General features: G+C 48.3%; 1 protein-coding gene across 1 annotated transcript in view; it reads right to left on the bottom strand.

The window, feature by feature from the left end:
* alk (ALK receptor tyrosine kinase) overlaps nt 1-17,500 on the bottom strand; it is a gene marked incomplete at both ends in the record, with an annotated part of 479,282 nt that overhangs the window by 17,540 nt on the left and 444,242 nt on the right. The window contains 8 exons of the mRNA XM_084451093.1: nt 2,840-2,950; nt 3,654-3,809; nt 4,727-4,822; nt 5,227-5,397; nt 6,641-6,782; nt 7,700-7,810; nt 9,561-9,708; nt 12,068-12,233. Of these exons, the coding sequence (XP_084307219.1) occupies nt 2,840-2,950; nt 3,654-3,809; nt 4,727-4,822; nt 5,227-5,397; nt 6,641-6,782; nt 7,700-7,810; nt 9,561-9,708; nt 12,068-12,233 (1,101 nt within the window). The remainder of the gene's footprint in view (nt 1-2,839; nt 2,951-3,653; nt 3,810-4,726; nt 4,823-5,226; nt 5,398-6,640; nt 6,783-7,699; nt 7,811-9,560; nt 9,709-12,067; nt 12,234-17,500) is intronic.

Below are 17,500 nucleotides of genomic sequence, written 5' to 3'. Positions count from 1 at the left end.
GAGCAGGATGCTACCTCGCTCACAGGTGGCACGGTGGCGCAGTACTTAGCACTGTCACCTCACAGCAAGAAGGTCCTGAGCCTTTCTGTGCAGAGTGTGCATGTTCTCCCCGTGTTCTCCTAAAGAACCCAATATGAGGAACATGCAGAACTCTGCTCTTCAGTCCGGTCCCTGACCAGGACCTGGACGGATCACGTGGTCAGACTGCCCGCTGTGCCCCCGGCTTCTCCCAGGAGGGAGGACAGTTTGGGAGGGGAGGGAGGACAGCTTGGACAGGAGGGAGGACAGCTTGGACAGGAGGGAGGACAGTTTGGAAAGGAGAGAGGACAGCTTGGGACGGGAGGAAGGACATCTTGGGACGGGAGGGAGGACAGCTTGGGACAGGAGGGAGGACAGCTTGGACGGGAGGGAGGACAGCTTGGGACGGGAGTGAGGACAGCTTGGGACGGGAGGGAGGACAGCTTGGGACGGGAGTGAGGACAGCTTGGGACGGGAGGGAGGACAGCTTGGGACGGGAGGGAGGACAGCTTGGGACAGGAGGGAGGACAGCTTGGGACGGGAGTGAGGACAGCTTGGACGGGAGGGAGGACAGCTTGGGACAGGAGGGAGGACAGCTTGGACGGGAGGGAGGACAGCTTGGATGGGGGAAATGCAGGGAACTATTTCCACCAGCAACACTGGGAAATGGAATGTTAGTGTCATTGTGGCCTGTCACCTCTCACTATGTGTGCAATGTGTGTGTCATTGTGTGTCCGAATAAAGAGCGTCCCCTCCGGGGTGATAATGAGGTGCGTGGGCCTCGCTGGCTCACTGAGGGATGATGTCTGGGTGTGATAATGAGGTGCGTGGGCCTCGCTGGCTCACTGAGGGATGATGTCTGGGTGTGATAATGAGGTGCGTGGGCCTCGCTGGCTCACTGAGGGATGATGTCTGGGTGTGATAATGAGGTGCGTGGGCCTTACTGGCTCACTGAGGGATGATGTCTGGGTGTGATAATGAGGTGCGTGGGCCTCGCTGGCTCACTGAGGGATGATGTCTGGGTGTGATAATGAGGTGCGTGGGCCTCGCTGGCTCACTGAGGGATGATGTCTGGGTGTAATAATGAGGTCCGTGGGCCTCGCTGGCTCACTGAGGGATGATGTCTGGGTGTGATAATGAGGTGCGTGGGCCTCGCTGGCTCACTGAGGGATAATGTCTGGGTGTGATAATGAGGTGCGTGGGCCTCGCTGGCTCACTGAGGGATGATGTCTGGGTGTGATAATGAGGCGCGTGGGCCTCGCTGGCTCACTGAGGGATGATGTCTGGGTGTGATGATGAGGTGCGTGGGCCTTGCTGGCTCACTGAGGGATGATGTCTGGGTGTGATAATGAGGTGCGTGGGCCTTGCTGGCTCACTGAGGGATGATGTCTGGGTGTGATAATGAGGTGCGTGGGCCTCGCTGGCTCATTGAGGGATGATGTCTGGGTGTGATAATGAGGTGTGTGGGCCTCGCTGGCTCACTGAGGGATGATGTCTGGGTGTGATAATGAGGTGCGTGGGCCTCGCTGGCTCACTGAGGGATGATGTCTGGGTGTGATAATGAGGTGCGTGGGCCTTACTGGCTCACTGAGGGATGATGTCTGGGTGTGATAATGAGGTGCGTGGGCCTCGCTGGCTCACTGAGGGATGATGTCTGGGTGTGATAATGAGGTGCGTGGGCCTCGCTGGCTCACTGAGGGATGATGTCTGGGTGTAATAATGAGGTCCGTGGGCCTCGCTGGCTCACTGAGGGATGATGTCTGGGTGTGATAATGAGGTGCGTGGGCCTCGCTGGCTCACTGAGGGATAATGTCTGGGTGTGATAATGAGGTGCGTGGGCCTCGCTGGCTCACTGAGGGATGATGTCTGGGTGTGATAATGAGGCGCGTGGGCCTCGCTGGCTCACTGAGGGATGATGTCTGGGTGTGATGATGAGGTGCGTGGGCCTTGCTGGCTCACTGAGGGATGATGTCTGGGTGTGATAATGAGGTGCGTGGGCCTTGCTGGCTCACTGAGGGATGATGTCTGGGTGTGATAATGAGGTGCGTGGGCCTCGCTGGCTCATTGAGGGATGATGTCTGGGTGTGATAATGAGGTGTGTGGGCCTCGCTGGCTCACTGAGGGATGATGTCTGGGTGTGATAATGAGGTGCGTGGGCCTCGCTGGCTCACTGAGGGATGATGTCTGGGTGTGATAATGAGGTGCGTGGGCCTCGCTGGCTCACTGAGGGATGATGTCTGGGTATGATAATGAGGTGCGTGGGCCTCGCTGGCTCACTGAGGGATGATGTCTGGGTATGATAATGAGGTGCGTGGGCCTTGCTGGCTCACTGAGGGATGATGTCTGGGTGTGATAATGAGGTGCGTGGGCCTCGCTGGCTCACTGAGGGATGATGTCTGGGTGTGATAATGAGGTGCGTGGGCCTCGCTGGCTCACTGAGGGATGATGTCTGGGTGTGATAATGAGGTGTGTGGGCCTCGCTGGCTCACTGAGGGATGATGTCTGGGTGTGATGGTGGCGGGCGCACCCTCAAACACACTCTCAGGCACACAAAATGCCCCTTGGGTAATGGTCTGGAGGCTCTGCGGTAAACATGTGTCTGTGTCTGTGTGTGTGCGGGTGTGTGTGTGTGTGTGGGTGAGTGAGATAGCGTTCAGAGAGATAGCGCTCTCTCTCTCTCAATTGGTGTCTACTGGCTAATGATTAGGAGGCTACATTCTGTGTAGTGTGTGTGTGTGTGTGTGTGTGTGTGTGTGTGTGTGTGTGTGTGTGTGTGCATGTGTGTGTGTGCGTGCCCATGCCCATGCCTATGGCCACTCACTGATCATGACGGCGGACACGGCCAGCAGCAGGGCAGCGATGAGGGCGGAGGTCCCCACGGACAGGCCCAGGGCCAGGTGAGACAGCGAGGTCGGAGGGGGGAGGGGCTCCACTGGGAGGACAGGGCGGGGCACACACACCAGGGGAATACAACTTGAATCAATCACATGACACTGACAGCAACAAAGGCTGGAGACCAGGGACTCGTCTCGATAGTCTTTGGTGGCAACCTCTCCTCGTCACCTCGTTATCATCCAATGTGACAATAGAGGATGAGTCCCACTGATACAGTAGTGATGAAGGTTCGATCTCACCTTGATCCTGCCCCGTGTTGTAACATTGAATTTAGTTGAATGAGAGGAAGCAAGGGGAGGGAGCCACTCCAAACTATTGAGAGGTTCCCATTTATTATTTCATCTCAGCATAGAAACCCACTCTTGCAGGTTGTCTCAAAGATTGATAATTATCATAAATGATGAACACACCATTATAAGGCAAGATAAAGGTTTTCAAAAATTAAAGAGGTTTAATTAGGAGAAGGAGAATTTAATAAACCACTGCTAATTAAATTGTAATCTATAAAGGGTACTGTTCAATTCATCGAAATTAATTTCAAAATAAGATGAGAAAGTGCTCCAACAGTGCATGCATGCGTGCGTGTTTCTGTGTGATTGTGTGTGTTTGTCCATGGTGTTTTCTGCATATTTGTGTGTGTTTGTCCTTGGTGTTTTCTGCATATTTGCATGTATGTGCTTGTGTGTGTGTGTGTGCGTATGTTTGAGCCAGTTGTGTGAGTGTTTGTGTGGATGTCTGACCTGAGGCGTTGACGCAGGACACTCCGTCGGAGGCGAGGACCAGGTCCTGGTCACAGTAGCATAGTGTCCCTGCCTCCGTCTCGTGACACTCGTCTGTCTCACAGTGGCTACAGTTCTGCACCGGACTGATGATCACCTCCCCATTACCTTCCATACCTGACACACACACACACACACACACACACACACACACACACACACACACACACACACACACACACACGCAGGGTTAGGAGTGAGTGAATGAGTGTGTGTTTGAGAGAGAGAGAGAGAGGGAGAGAGAGAGAAAAAAAATCAGAAAGCCGCCAGTATGTAAGAGCATCTAAAGCTTTCTATGAGTAGTGTATCATGGACAACAATGGTCTCCCAATACCAGACTCTACTCTAACCCTAATCTCCACCTTCCCAACATCTGAGCGCTCTATGTTGAAACAGTCGCTAGAACGGCCGGTAACGACACTACGCCTACTGCTTTGGATTGGTTCCAACCTGAACAAACCTATGCCCTAAAGACTTTGGATTGATTCAAACCTGAACAAAGCTATGCCCTAAAGACTTTGGATTGGTTCAAACCTGAACAAAGCTATGCCCTAAAGACTTTGGACTGGTTCTGCAATTCGTCATCAACTCTCTTGAATTGGTTTTGCAATCCAGGTTTTTATTTAAACTCTCAAATTTTTGTTTTCACCCAATTTAAGCGACAAAATCTGAATGAAAGTCCTCGGTCTCTAGCTGAGCAAAGCGCTTATTGAATGACTCGTGAGTCTAAGGCAACAACTGAACAATCAGCATGTTTACAGTGCTGGAAGCAGCGTGTGTCTAACACAGGGCGATGGCGGTGGATGGAAGCTCCCTCCCTCTGCACTGTCTGCCTGCGTTACCTATGAGAGGGTCCAGGAACATCTCTCCCTACCTTTGAGAGGGTCCAGGAACATCTCTCCCTACCTTTGAGAGGGTCCAGGAACATCTCTCCCTACCTTTGAGAGGGTCCAGGAACATCTCTCCCTACCTTTGAGAGGGTCCAGGAACATCTCTCCCTACCTTTGAGAGGGTCCAGGAACATCTCCCCCTACCTTTGAGAGGGTCCAGGAACATCTCTCCCTCCTGGCTGAGGTAGGAGGACCCGTCCTGCCCGTCCCGCTGGGGGCTGTTGGTGGTGGTGTTGCCTCCTGGAGACAGTTAAACACAGAGGGATAAACATGAGAGGACCATGACCAACGACCCACCTTCAGAGAACCTACTGGGTATGGAAGTGGACCAATAACACTGGGCTAGGATATATAACCCTATGAGGTGAAGTAAGGTGAAGAGGCTGTCTGATCCCCCTCAATAGCACGTTGAGCATCTGGAAAGGAGCTATATATAAATACAATGTATTTACCCTGTATTTCTGTGCATGTGACGAATAAAATAAAATAAAAATACATTGAATTTAGTATTACTATTATTCTAATATTTTAATGTCGAAAACCTGGATACAAATATTGCAGTATTGAGCATCTGGGTTGCCACTAATTATAATAACTATTAGGCCTCCCAAATGAATGTGCACCAAAATGGCGTTTTAGCTCACCTCTGTAACCGCCTCCCCCACCACCGGATGTGCACGCGCCCCCGCCTCCCCCGAAGCCCCCCCGGGTCTGCCAGCCAAACTTCTGGCAAGGCTGTCCCCCCTGGCCCCCCAGCACCAGGGGTCTCCCGCCCCGGATCACAGGGCTGCTGTCCTTCCAGCCGCCGCCTCCACCTGGTGCATGCGCCCCCCCCCACCCCCCCCCCCACACACACACACACACACACACACACACACACACACACACACACACACACACACACACACACACACACACACCAACACCTTTAGGCTACACTCTACACACAGTTGCTGGATGTGGATGCAGGGAAGATATTCCAATGTGTGAGAATGAATTATCTTATAAATACATCAAATATTCCAGAGAGTGAGATTGTAAGCACACACACAAACTCATAATTTCATGCACCCATGCATGGAAGACAACTGACGATAATACCAGAGTACCAAGGAAAAGCAGCACCAAAAACTACAAACACACACAAAAAATTTAATTAAGATCCCTTAAGCACCAATCCACCTCGCCCCAGCCAGACCCCAGGCCCATATCCTCTCCTCACCTCACAGCTAGATAGAAGCACATCCTCTCTGCCAGCTCCCAACACTCCAGACTCACTGCATTTTTCATTTTCATCAGGTTCCTCCGAGTGAACATCAGGGCTACTGAACAGCGCCGCGTAATCATTATCTCCTGTTCAGCTGAGAGTGTGTGGACTCAAAACCAGTGAGTAATGAAAGCCGTGATCAGAGGAAACAGATAATGGTGGCGCTCCATGCTGCATTCTGCTAGACTTGTACTGAGACTTGTTTTCCCCAGTAAAGAAAGATTAGTGCACTGAGGTAGCCCTGGCTATTACGCTCATATATCAACCCTAAAATAGAGGCATAAGAGGCTCACAGACAAATGGCCGTGTTTACAAGAACGAGCCGACGTCACATGCGTATGCTATCTGAACATCAAAGCTCCCGAAAAAAGCCTTTCCACGCAATTCCCAAAGAGCCCTTTATAAGGAGATGCAGGCTGTGTACAACAGCAGGGTCAGATCTACCCCCACCGGTGCATATTTAGTAGATAATCACAGAGAGGCGGCCCAGTGGTCAGATGTGGAGTGGGTCTGGCCGCGCCCCAGTGGTCAGATGTGGAGTGGGTCTGGCCGTGCCATGAGAGTGGTGAATAGTTCTGTGGAGCTGTTAATCGAGCTCAGCAGGGGGTCTGGTTCTCCTGCTCTTATCCTCACACCCTGCGGTGTGGGTGGGCAGCAGGGCCCCCACATAGACCATGCATACACACACACACAACCAACCAACCAACCACATACCAAATGCAAAAGATGAGGATACCGAATACATTCATTCTTATACTACACAGTTAAATCAAACACAGCAACACACACACCTGCTGTGCCGGACCTCCCGTTGCGTCCAGGTGTGCTGAGGTCAGTGTCCATCAGCTCCACCTGGCTCTCTGATTGGCTACTGTACCCCCGGCCCCCGCCTCCGGCAGCGATGATCAAGGGGATGTAGACTCCCTTCTCCATCTGTAACCATGGTGATGTTATTTACATTAGTATTCAAATGTAACCTTGGAATAACGTAGCCTGGCCTCGCCAGACCCAATTCGCAATAACGCGAATAGTCTGGAGCTCATGAGTTTATTTTTTGATTTCGAAGGGGCGTTACCAACAGTCGCAGACTAAAATGCCTCTGGATGCAATTGGATAGACCTATAACCAATCAGAGCAACGGAACGTGGGTAAGTCGTTATATTCGCCGTGTATCAACATATCAAATGTGTACAGTTGTTGTATCAATCTCGCTCTATATTATATAAACGGTTGTGATTGGTCCAGCAAATATCTGCCGGGTGGAACAGTGGAATGGGGGCGTGGCCAAATTGATCTGCAGTGGGAAACAGGAGCTCATGTGATCAGGATGGCCAGGCTGATTGGAACCTGATTGGAAGCATACTTTGTGGCAATTTTCTTGTCGAACATCAAAGGACACCAGTGACCATTCAGTGAGTTTCCTGTCTTTGAAAACGAGAGTTAATGGTGTTTTTGAGGGATTTTGTCTATACACGTATGGATCCATTGAGTGTGTTAGTGGTGACAGACTATATCTCGAGTGCACGGTTTGACGAAAATTTGATATCAGCCGTTGTGTATGATCGTAAATAACCTTTAATCATGGCTTATAGTGCTAAATTCCAAACCTGTCCTTTAAGCAGAAGTCCCGCGGATGCTAAAGTGTCACCAGAAGACAGAACTCCAATGTTTACATAGGCTAAAGAGTCTGGGCTAACAGATCTAGCCCAGCTCCATCATGGCTTACTTTTCTCATCACTTTCCCTTTGTATCAACAGCCTGTGTTAACAGTGTCAACATATGAATCATGCCTACTGTATGTATGGGCTAAAATAAAATATAAAAAAAACCACCCAGCTCCCCCTCCTTACCTTGAAAACATAGGTGGCTCCACCCCCTCCTCCCCCGCCCCCTTTGACCTGGGTCCTGTTGTCCAATGGGCCGCTCTGCTCCACACATATCCTGTTCAGAATCCCGCTGGGCTGCCAATGGGAAGGAGAGAGTCCTTGACTTAAGACAGTTGACATCGGCCATGCCAGTTGCCCCCTCCCCCCCACACACACACACTCAGAGTATATATCACTAGGCCCTCCGAAGCCATGGCGGTTGGGTATTGTTAAAAGTGAGAGATTTAAGGCATAAAGAAAACCAATCTGAGGATGGCAGGTTATAAGCAATGTGCCAAGTCAGCTCTCTCCAGTATCCCTGTTCGGCCTCTAATCAATCTGGCCCACGGCTACTGTATCAGCGGAGCTGCTGCTCTGACTGACGGGTGAGGTGCGGGGGAGGGAGGTGGGAGGGAGGTGGGAGGGAGGAGGGAGGGGCGAGGGAGGTGGGGGGGGAGGAGGGAGGGGACAGTGGACGCCAGACTTGGCCAGTGCCCCGGGGGGTGGGGGGCGGGGGGGGGGGGGGGCGTGTGCGTGTGTGTGTGTGTGTGTGTGTGTGTGCGTATGTGTGCGTGTGTCCGAGCGGGGAACAAAATGCCCTCCTGAACAAATCACTTCCAAAGAAACCCTTTGAAGAGTCCGTGCTCTGCTATTATCAGGGCTGATGGAAAACCAGCGAGACCTTGAAAAGCTGTGTTCGGAATCGCTCCCTATTCACTATATAGTGCACTATATAGGGCGTCAGCCATTTTGTTTGTAGTGTCCGAATTCTCAACGGAATTTTCGTTCCCTATATAGTCCACTATTTATTACCCACAATTCACCTTGATTTCCAGGGAACAGTGCATGTACCCTACATTTTCGCCGTTCCCTAGGTAGTTCACTACATGGTGAACCCTATATAGGGAATAGGGAGTGAGGGAACGAGGGAGCGATTCCAAACACAGCTAATGACTTCTCTTCCTCCTGTGCATCATTATTATGTTCCCCCTTCCTTCGAATCAGGATTTCTATCAGACGAGGAGTCCAGCCAAGAAAACTCTTTTCACAGTTAATCCCTGGATAGGCGCCCACAGAGTCCAGATGAGATTGAGTTCAATTAAGTTTTCAAATCAGCACAAATAATTGTCAAATTATTGGTCGAGGCATAGGATATTTCAGAAGGTTATTTTGCTTCACCCTCAGCCTAAAAAACTCCAAAGATATGTATTCAGCACATTGTAAGTGAATAGTTCCTTCCTCTAGAACACGGCATGGGTCACAGTGAGTGTACAGCATGGATCATGAGTCTCTTGGTAAGTGGTGTGGCTCCAAAAGGTACAAGTAAAACTTTGAACACAATAACTCAGCTCTTGAGTTTGTATCAAATGAAACCACCATTCTAAAGACGCATGTTGGTGGAGAGAGAGTGGCCCACTCATGCCTAAGGACTCACAAAACATTCTTTCCAATCCAATCCAATTTACTTTATTTATAGAGCACATTTAAAACAACAAGAGCTGACCAATGTGCTTTCCATTTCAATAAATACAAAAAACACAGTAGACAACATAATAGGACAATAGAAGTATAATGAAATATATTAAAGAGCTACTCTGATACTTAGTATTTAAACGCCAGGGAAAACAAATGTGTTTTTAGGCGGGACTTAAACACTGGAAGTGTTGGGGCCTAATGTGGGGGGGGGGGGGGGGCAGCTTGTTCCAGAGTTTGGGGGCAACGACGGCAAAGGCTCGGTCCCCTCTGTGCTTTAGTCTGGATTTAGGGACGACCAGGAGCGACTGGTCAGCCGACCTGAGACACCGCAGTGGGATGTACAGATGTAGACCACAAGCCCTTGACTCACGTTGGGGCATGCATCCTCCCCTTGCTGGCCGACCAGGATGTGAAGCAGCTCGCCACTCTGTAACAGGAAGTCCCCTGTGATGTAGACACCATGTGACCTGCTCATGGCCAAGACGCTGCGTCCGCCGGCAGCTCCGTAGGCTGTGATCCTGTTTTCAACAGACACAGACACACACACACGCACGCACACACACTCACAGTTTGTGCAAAACTCATTATATCATTATCACAATACTGCACAATGCATGCACTCCTGAAAGACAGGTCTCATTAAGCCTAAAAACCAAATTCCCAGTGATGTTTTCCTAACGATAGAATGTCATTCATAAGCAGTCATTATGCTTGAAACCGTGGTGACCCAACAAATACAACACAAACCAGTGTAGCTTTGTCTTTATCTTTGTCAGTGAATCAACCCTGCAGCTGATATACTGGGAAAATGAGATCTATTCCCTCCTCAGCTCTACCTTAGAAAACGTGATGATTTTTTTGTGAGCGTGTCGATATGTCCTCCCTGATGCAGAGCGCATGGGTTGGCAGAGCTGCCTCAGCTGCTCCCCTAATGACTTTTGAAAAGGGAGATGTGGTGCATTCACTCATTCTTCACCGATCGGTGCGGATCAATTAGCAGATTGCCCAGTCGAGCGCTCATTGCTGGGAAATGATGGAGGTGGAGGTGTGGGGAGAGATTGGGGCTTTGGGGCCACACACCGAGAGACTACCGCGTCGTGTGTGTGTGTGTGTGTGTGTGTGTCTGTGTGTGTGTGTGCGTGCGTGCGTGTGTGAGTGTATATTAGGGGTGTGCCCGAATACGAATACGGTATTCGGATGAGCACAAATAGTAGCCTAGCTTTTTCCCGAATATTAAATTCGTACGAATATTGTAAAAATATTCGGGAGGGGGGAGAACAGTCAAATACTGTATGAGCGAGTGATACGCGCACGTTCTGTCTGCTTGTTGACACGACGAGGGAGAGAGAGAGAGACAGAGGCGCACAAGCTTGCAGTCTCGCACCTGCTGTCTGTCTAGACGTCTAGACAACGCGGAGAGGGAGAGAAAGTTTGGAGCGCGCTGAGGAGCCAGATAGTAGGCAGGCAACGAACGTAAGGAGGGCTTTAGCTGTTCTAGCAAAGTTGCTATAAGGACTTATATTTTGATTTAGAAAAATGTTTTTCAGTTTCTAACTAAATGTAGAATGTCCTCCAGTTAAGGGTGGTGGTGGGGTTCTGACACTTCATAGTTTGTTAAAATAGAAACATACAGGATGATGATGATGAGGAATTTTACTTCATAATCAATAATAATAATAATAATAACAATATATGAACAGCAATTCTGATGCGTTGAAAGCACAGCAATTGCAATGCCAATTAATATTAGGTTAAAGAAATGACATTTCCCCTCAGTTTAAACTGTTTTGAACCGACTTCCGGTTTAAGCCCCGCCCACTTCAGAATCCAACTAATTAGCTGTCAAATACAAATACAAATAGCGGGCTCCCGGCACACCCCTAGTGTATGTGTGTGTGTGTGTGTATAGGTGTGTGTGTCTGAGAGAGAGAGAGAGTCTCTCTCGTTGAACCACCCAGTGGGAGTACTTATAATCTAAGCATCATTCTGACAGCCTCTTCCTTAAGGGCAGCTTGGCGGTGTGGAGTCTGGAGTAATAGTCTGCCAATCCAACTATTTAGCTGCCATTACACCTGCTCTCTCCTCTGAAAGACTCTTATTAGCGCTAATTCCCCATTCGCAGAGGAAGGTGAATCAATAGACAGCCCTCGCAGCAAAGACGAGGATGGATTGGAGCCACTGTAGGCTTCTGTTGAAGTACCTGTGTGTTGAAGTACCTGTGTGTGGACTGTGTGTGTGCGTGTGTGTGCATATGCGTGTGCTTGTTTACAGTTGTAAACAAACATGCACGCTCGAGGCCATGGGAATAAATGTCCAGTAAATGAGTATAGTTAGCAGTTGGATTGATTGACTTCTGTCTTTGGAATCACTTTAACACTTGTGTGGTGACTCTGAAAAATAATATATGATGTGATTATAAATGTTGCCAGGCAATATGAGTTTTTTCCCCAAAAAACAATATACCTGTATCTGGCAGTTTACCGAGTAGACAGACTGTTTCTTTGCAGATGACCTTCATTATTAATGTTGCTTATTCTTAGAGCTATTGGTTGCTGCCACAATCCTGATTACAATCTAGCCAGCACCATGTGAGAAAATGTGCTATTTGTGACCCATAAAGTTGAATAAAGCCTTTGTGGTTGGTCTGCATGCTATTCTGTCAGGGTGTGCATGTGTGTGTGTCCTACAGTATGTGTCTACTATTAGCCATTTTCACAGCCCAGAATTGGCAGTTTTGGCGGTCCAACTGACCCCGCAATTCCAGGATCCCTAATCCTCAAAAACGGCTCATTTCCTCTTGGCGCTGTGTCCGGTCCTGTTTCACTCAGGAACTCTACGCCATGGGCCGTAGTCTTCTTTTACTGGGTGTTTGCTTACCTGTAGATGCCGGTCTCTGGTACCCGCCATGTTTGGATGCCTTTGATTGGGCTCCTGGTCCCCACAGTAACGTTGACGTTGCTGTTTCTGTAGGAGTTGTTGCACTGGGTAGGAGTGGGCCCCTCTGGGCCGGATGCTCCGCACGTGTGGAAGATCCACTTTGTGGCTGTAAGGCACACGTGCACACGCACACACACACGTGCACACACACACACACACACACACACAGGCACACACACACACACACACACACACACAGGCACACACACATACACACACAAAGAAAACACAATTCAGAACTCAGATTCAGAGAGCTGTATAGATGGGTTCGCCGCCTACGTCACAGCAGAGTGCGCACGCAGCCTCTAGGCAAAAAGCAAACGAACTCGCTAGCAACAGTAGCCAGGAGCTCTGTAGCTAATTATGCCTCAAAGCTGCTGAGCTTGCAACCGGTTCTGTCCCTGCTTGGCCCCGTCGCACGGACAACTCAACCTGGCACATGATGGCTGCAGCATGGCTACAACATGAAGCCAACCTACAGGATACATTAGTAAGGTGGCTTTTCATTGTAGAACTTAATTATCTTGGACCAATCTTGTCACTTACCCAGCCATACATGTGCAGTTGGCTGTCAGGATCCAGCCAATGTATTTGTGTACATACACCCATGCGTCGTACAGCTGCATTTTTTGACCCTGCCGTTGGCTGGATAGAACACCTGCTCTCAGGACACAAAACTGACCGGCATCGTAAAATTTGATTTTATTTACATGACCACATAGTACATAGTTCACTGCGTCCAGTGACTTGTGTGCCTGTAAACTCTCACGCGTATACACTCGGTTTCTCGATTAGATAGCTGTAGATCTGAGGCTTAAAACATCCATGATCTGAGGCCATTCAATGCAGGGCCATTTGGACATATCGTCTATCAAGAGATGGTCCGGGATGGAGTAGGGCTCCGGAAGGCTGTTGCCATCAGCTAGCACCAATTTTTTCATATATTCCTGGTAATCGGAGCCATGTTAAGCCAGCAACATACAGTATGTACGTTACTCATCGCGATCAATGTTGGTAAATTAACTATAGAGGGTGTTATCTTTAGCTAATGTTAGCTAAAAACGAGCTTGTCTGAAGTAAACACTGATGTAAATATGTTTCTATGGCAGCATAAATCCGATAATAAAATCAAATGAACTTTATTTATATTCACAGTAGGCTACAGTAGTCCCGTATCAACAAGCTGAATGGAGCTATAACGTTAGCTTTTTGCCTAGTGGTTGCATGCGCATCCTCTTGTAAACACAGAACCAATCTATAGCTGACACTGTCTCTCATCCATTTCACTTCAGCAAGCCCCAAAGCTCCATTTTCACTCAAACACACCCTAAACACGCAGTTCGCAAACAACACAAATCAATATGCACGGGGGCTCACTCCAGGACTGAGCGGCTCGTTAGCTTAAACTAAGCATCTCTATCATGTTCCACTGCAGTAGGGAGACTGACGCCTTCACAGGTGCCAAACATTTCTCTGTGAGCTCTTCTCAGTGCAATTCGCGCAAGATTAGTCTGGTCAGGTAGACGCAAATCTTGATTTTGGGAGTTGCTGGTTGAAAGGTGCTATAGAAAAAGCTAAAGAAAGTGTATTGTTAGTATTATCGATAATAATTAATAATAACAATAACAATAATAAAAATAATTATTATTGTTATTGCTGTTATTATTATTTTATTAAATGATACTTCTACTATTACTACTACTACTATTATTATTAATTGTAGTATTATATATATATAGTAGTATTTTTATATGTAAACCAGTCACAAAGTCCAAGTTGAAAAGGCAAAGTAATTACAACTACAGCAGTGGCGGCTGGTCAATAAAGGGTGATGGGGCGCCACCCCGGCGGTGGTGAAAAGTAATTATTATTATTTATATATATATATATATATATATATATATATATACACATAATGATTACTCATTTAAAAAAGTTGCTGTCATCAAAGTTATGGTCTGGTGGTTTAAAAAGTACAATACCATGTAATATAAAATATAAACCATTACGTTTGTTTATCTCTCTTCTGTGAATGAGACCTTAGCCCAGGGGCGATTGATGCTCAGCCCTTTCCAGTGCATTCAACAAAGTGAGAACATGACAACGGGATAGTAACGGTTAGCCAGTCAAAAGGTTGGTGAGGAGGTGGATGAGGAGTGTTGAGGGTGAGGAGTGTTGTGGGTGAGGAGTGTTGAGGGTGAGGAGTGTTGTGGGTGAGGAGTGTTGTGGGTGAGGAGGAGGGTGAGGAGTGTTGTGGGTGAGGAGGTTGGTGAGGAGGTGGGTGAGGAGTGTTGAGGGTGAGGAGGTGGGTGAGGAGTGTTGAGGGTGAGGAGTGTTGTGGGTGAGGCGTGTTGAGGGTGAGGAGGTTGGTGAGGAGGTGGGTGAGGAGGTGGGTGAGGAGTGTTGTGGGTGAGGTTGGTGAGGAGGTGGGTGAGGAGTGTTGAGGATGAGGAGTGTTGTGGGTGAGGAGTGTTGAGGGTGAGGAGGTTGGTGAGGAGTGTTGTGGGTGAGGAGTGTTGTGGTTGAGGAGTGTTGAGGATGAGGAGTGTTGAGGATGAGGAGGTGGGTGAGTAGTGTTGAGGGTGAGGAGATCTCGCAAAACCTTTTGCGAGATCTCGCAAAACTTACTCATCAACATTTACCCATCAACTTTGAAATGTAGCCTACTTCCAGGTGTAGGCTACTTCCAGGTCAGAGCAGGGACCACTGACACTGTTTAGCTATGGTACAACATTTACCCCTCAATAATTCAGAGAGGGATCTTGTTTCTGTCTGTTGGTTCAGCCCTGACCCTATAGCCTTAACTGTGTCTGTTTCTACCTGTGTCAGTAAGACTACTGTGCAGGTAGTCGGGGGAGCTATGGCTGCACTAAATAAGACATGAGCACCCCTAAAAACACGATTTGTGACATTTTGGGGGGTCTCGAAAATATGAACAATAAATCCTATTTTGGTTGTGCATTTTCTCAATTTGCTGTATCATCATCATCAGGTGTAATGTGTAAAATTAGTCTATTTTGATGTGGTTGCTTCTGTGTTAAAGTAAGCCCACTTCTCCTAATTGCAGTAGGCCTAACTGTATTGTGTCCTTATTACTCATTTATTATCTTTCTGTAGTAGGCTATGGTTATTGTGCGTTAGCCTACACCAGACCAGGGCGTGTGTAGCAATCAGCATCACCCAGGGTTACTGGACGGGCGCAGAGACAAGGGGAGGGAGACTGGGAGGGAGAGAGGGGGAGGGAGACCCGAAAGAGAAAGAGAGGGAGAGAGGGAGACAGAGAGAGAGGGAGGGAGAGATAGAGAGGGGGAGGGAGACAGGGAGAGAAGGAGACAGGGGGAGAAGGAGACCAGGGGAAAGAGAAAAGGAGACAGGGGAAGGGAGACAGGGAGGAAGATAGGGAGACTTAAGTATATATCTTTCAACCATGTTTTATTTTATTTTTCTCCACCATAAATTTTATTTTTCCCCATGTCTATTTTTTTTTCTCCACCATGATTTTTTTTTTTCCCCCATGTTTTTTTTTCTTTTCTCCACCATGATTGTCACTTTAGGGGCTCTGTAATTCTCAGTGTATCTTTTATGAATAACTGTGCATGTGGAATGCAGAGCGTATGGACTCCGACAGTTCAATGAATCACAGCAGTCTGTTTTTCTAGGCTCAACACAGTATCAGTTACATGCCTGTCTGAGTGACTAATCTCTCCTCCATAACATACAGTACAACAACAACAGCTAAGCAAACCAATGGCTGTGGGACGCTGTTTACCTACGGATAAACAACGATGCATGAGTGTGCATTGGCTGAAAGTGGGTAAATAGCTAACCAATTAAACTGTTTCTATCTAAAACCTTTGGTTCCCTTTTTGCCTTGGGATTCGAGTCAATCATCTAATTCAGCTTGTGAAGATGGGAGTGTTAGTTTTGGGTTAAGAGAATACCGTGCTCATCACATACTAACAACTCTCATTCTACAGCCATTATACATGAAAATACTGAACTATTCTACACCTAATGTTGATGAGGACCACTCATACATGTTTATAAATGATAGATTTACCCCTTGATTAGTCAAGGGGACGCAAACTACTTACAAACTACTGGTGCCTATTTGAGAAAGTGACTGCAGAGTCTTAGCCAGCAGCAGTGTGTGTGTGAGGTGTAAACCCAGGTGGCCCCAGAACAGTATGGGAGAAACCCCCGGCCCTGTTAAGGAACCCGGTAAACGCGGTTCCTTTTGAGGTTAGCGACGCGTCCTGTCCCCATCGGCAGGAGGAACAGCAGGGAGGAAGGGATGTGGAACCCGTCAACGAAGATCTGCCGCATCTCGCGCTCAGACACGAGATGAGTCAGCAGAGGGAGACGGAGCGGACCCCGCGGTGACTCTCACATGTCGTAGAGAAATGAGGGAGAGAGAGAGGTGAGAGCCGATCGATGGAGAGATGGAAAGGAAAGGAACGGGGGGATGGAGAGACAAAGGAAGGGGTGAGAACTGAGGACAGTTGAAGGGAAGGAACGTGGTGAGAGAAGGGGCAGGACTGGCCCAAAGACAGCTGAGAGTGATGGGGGCGGTCGAGGGAGGGGAGGGGAACGCAGGAGGAGAGAGGATGCTCATATCTGGGGAGGGGGGGGGTGAGAATGTGAGCGAGGGAAGATGAGGGGAGGGGAACGGCTCAAGACGTTGATGTTCCGCAGGGTTAATCATCGGCCGTGTTAGATGAGGAGGAAGGGAGCGCCGTTGGACTGACGAGTCCGCCGAAATAAAACCCTCATCAGGCTTCCTGTCCGGCCCGGCACACATCAAACCGTCTCTTGATAGGGTGGAGGGCGAGAGGAATGGAAGGCAGGACGAATGTTTACTGCTTTGGGTGAATTTTCACAATACCAGCCTCTCTTTATTGCCCAGTTCAACTCAGCCCTCTGGGATGAATGGCTATATGAACAGAGCAGAGTCAAAGGATACTATTAAATTTTTAAGGCTCTGAGATATGGTATGATATCAATGAGACTCATTGGAGCCTATTTTACTGTGCCTTTGTGCTTCTACAATCATTGTATGTATGTATGTATGTATGTATGTATGTATGTATGTATGTATGTATGTATGTATGTATGTATGTATGTATGTATGTATGTATGTATGTATGTATGCATGCATGTATGTATGTACTGTATGTATGTTACATGGTTAGAATAAATTCAGAGCTCGAGAGGAAAACATTATCGTATGCCAAAGCTTGGAACGCACTTATGCCAAGGTGCTTGGATCCATCATCATCTGAAACAAATCATCACTCAACGTTTAAATCAATCTATCATCTAGCATGTTGACATACTGCTGTGGTGATGTGGATCATTATTATTTGAAGTGAA

The sequence above is a fragment of the Borostomias antarcticus genome, assembly GCF_949987555.1.
Source record: "Borostomias antarcticus genome assembly, chromosome: 16".
NCBI classification, from domain to species: domain Eukaryota; kingdom Metazoa; phylum Chordata; class Actinopteri; order Stomiiformes; family Stomiidae; genus Borostomias; species Borostomias antarcticus.
The sequence above is the reverse complement of the archived record's forward strand: the minus strand, read 5'-3'. Positions and strand labels throughout refer to the sequence as shown.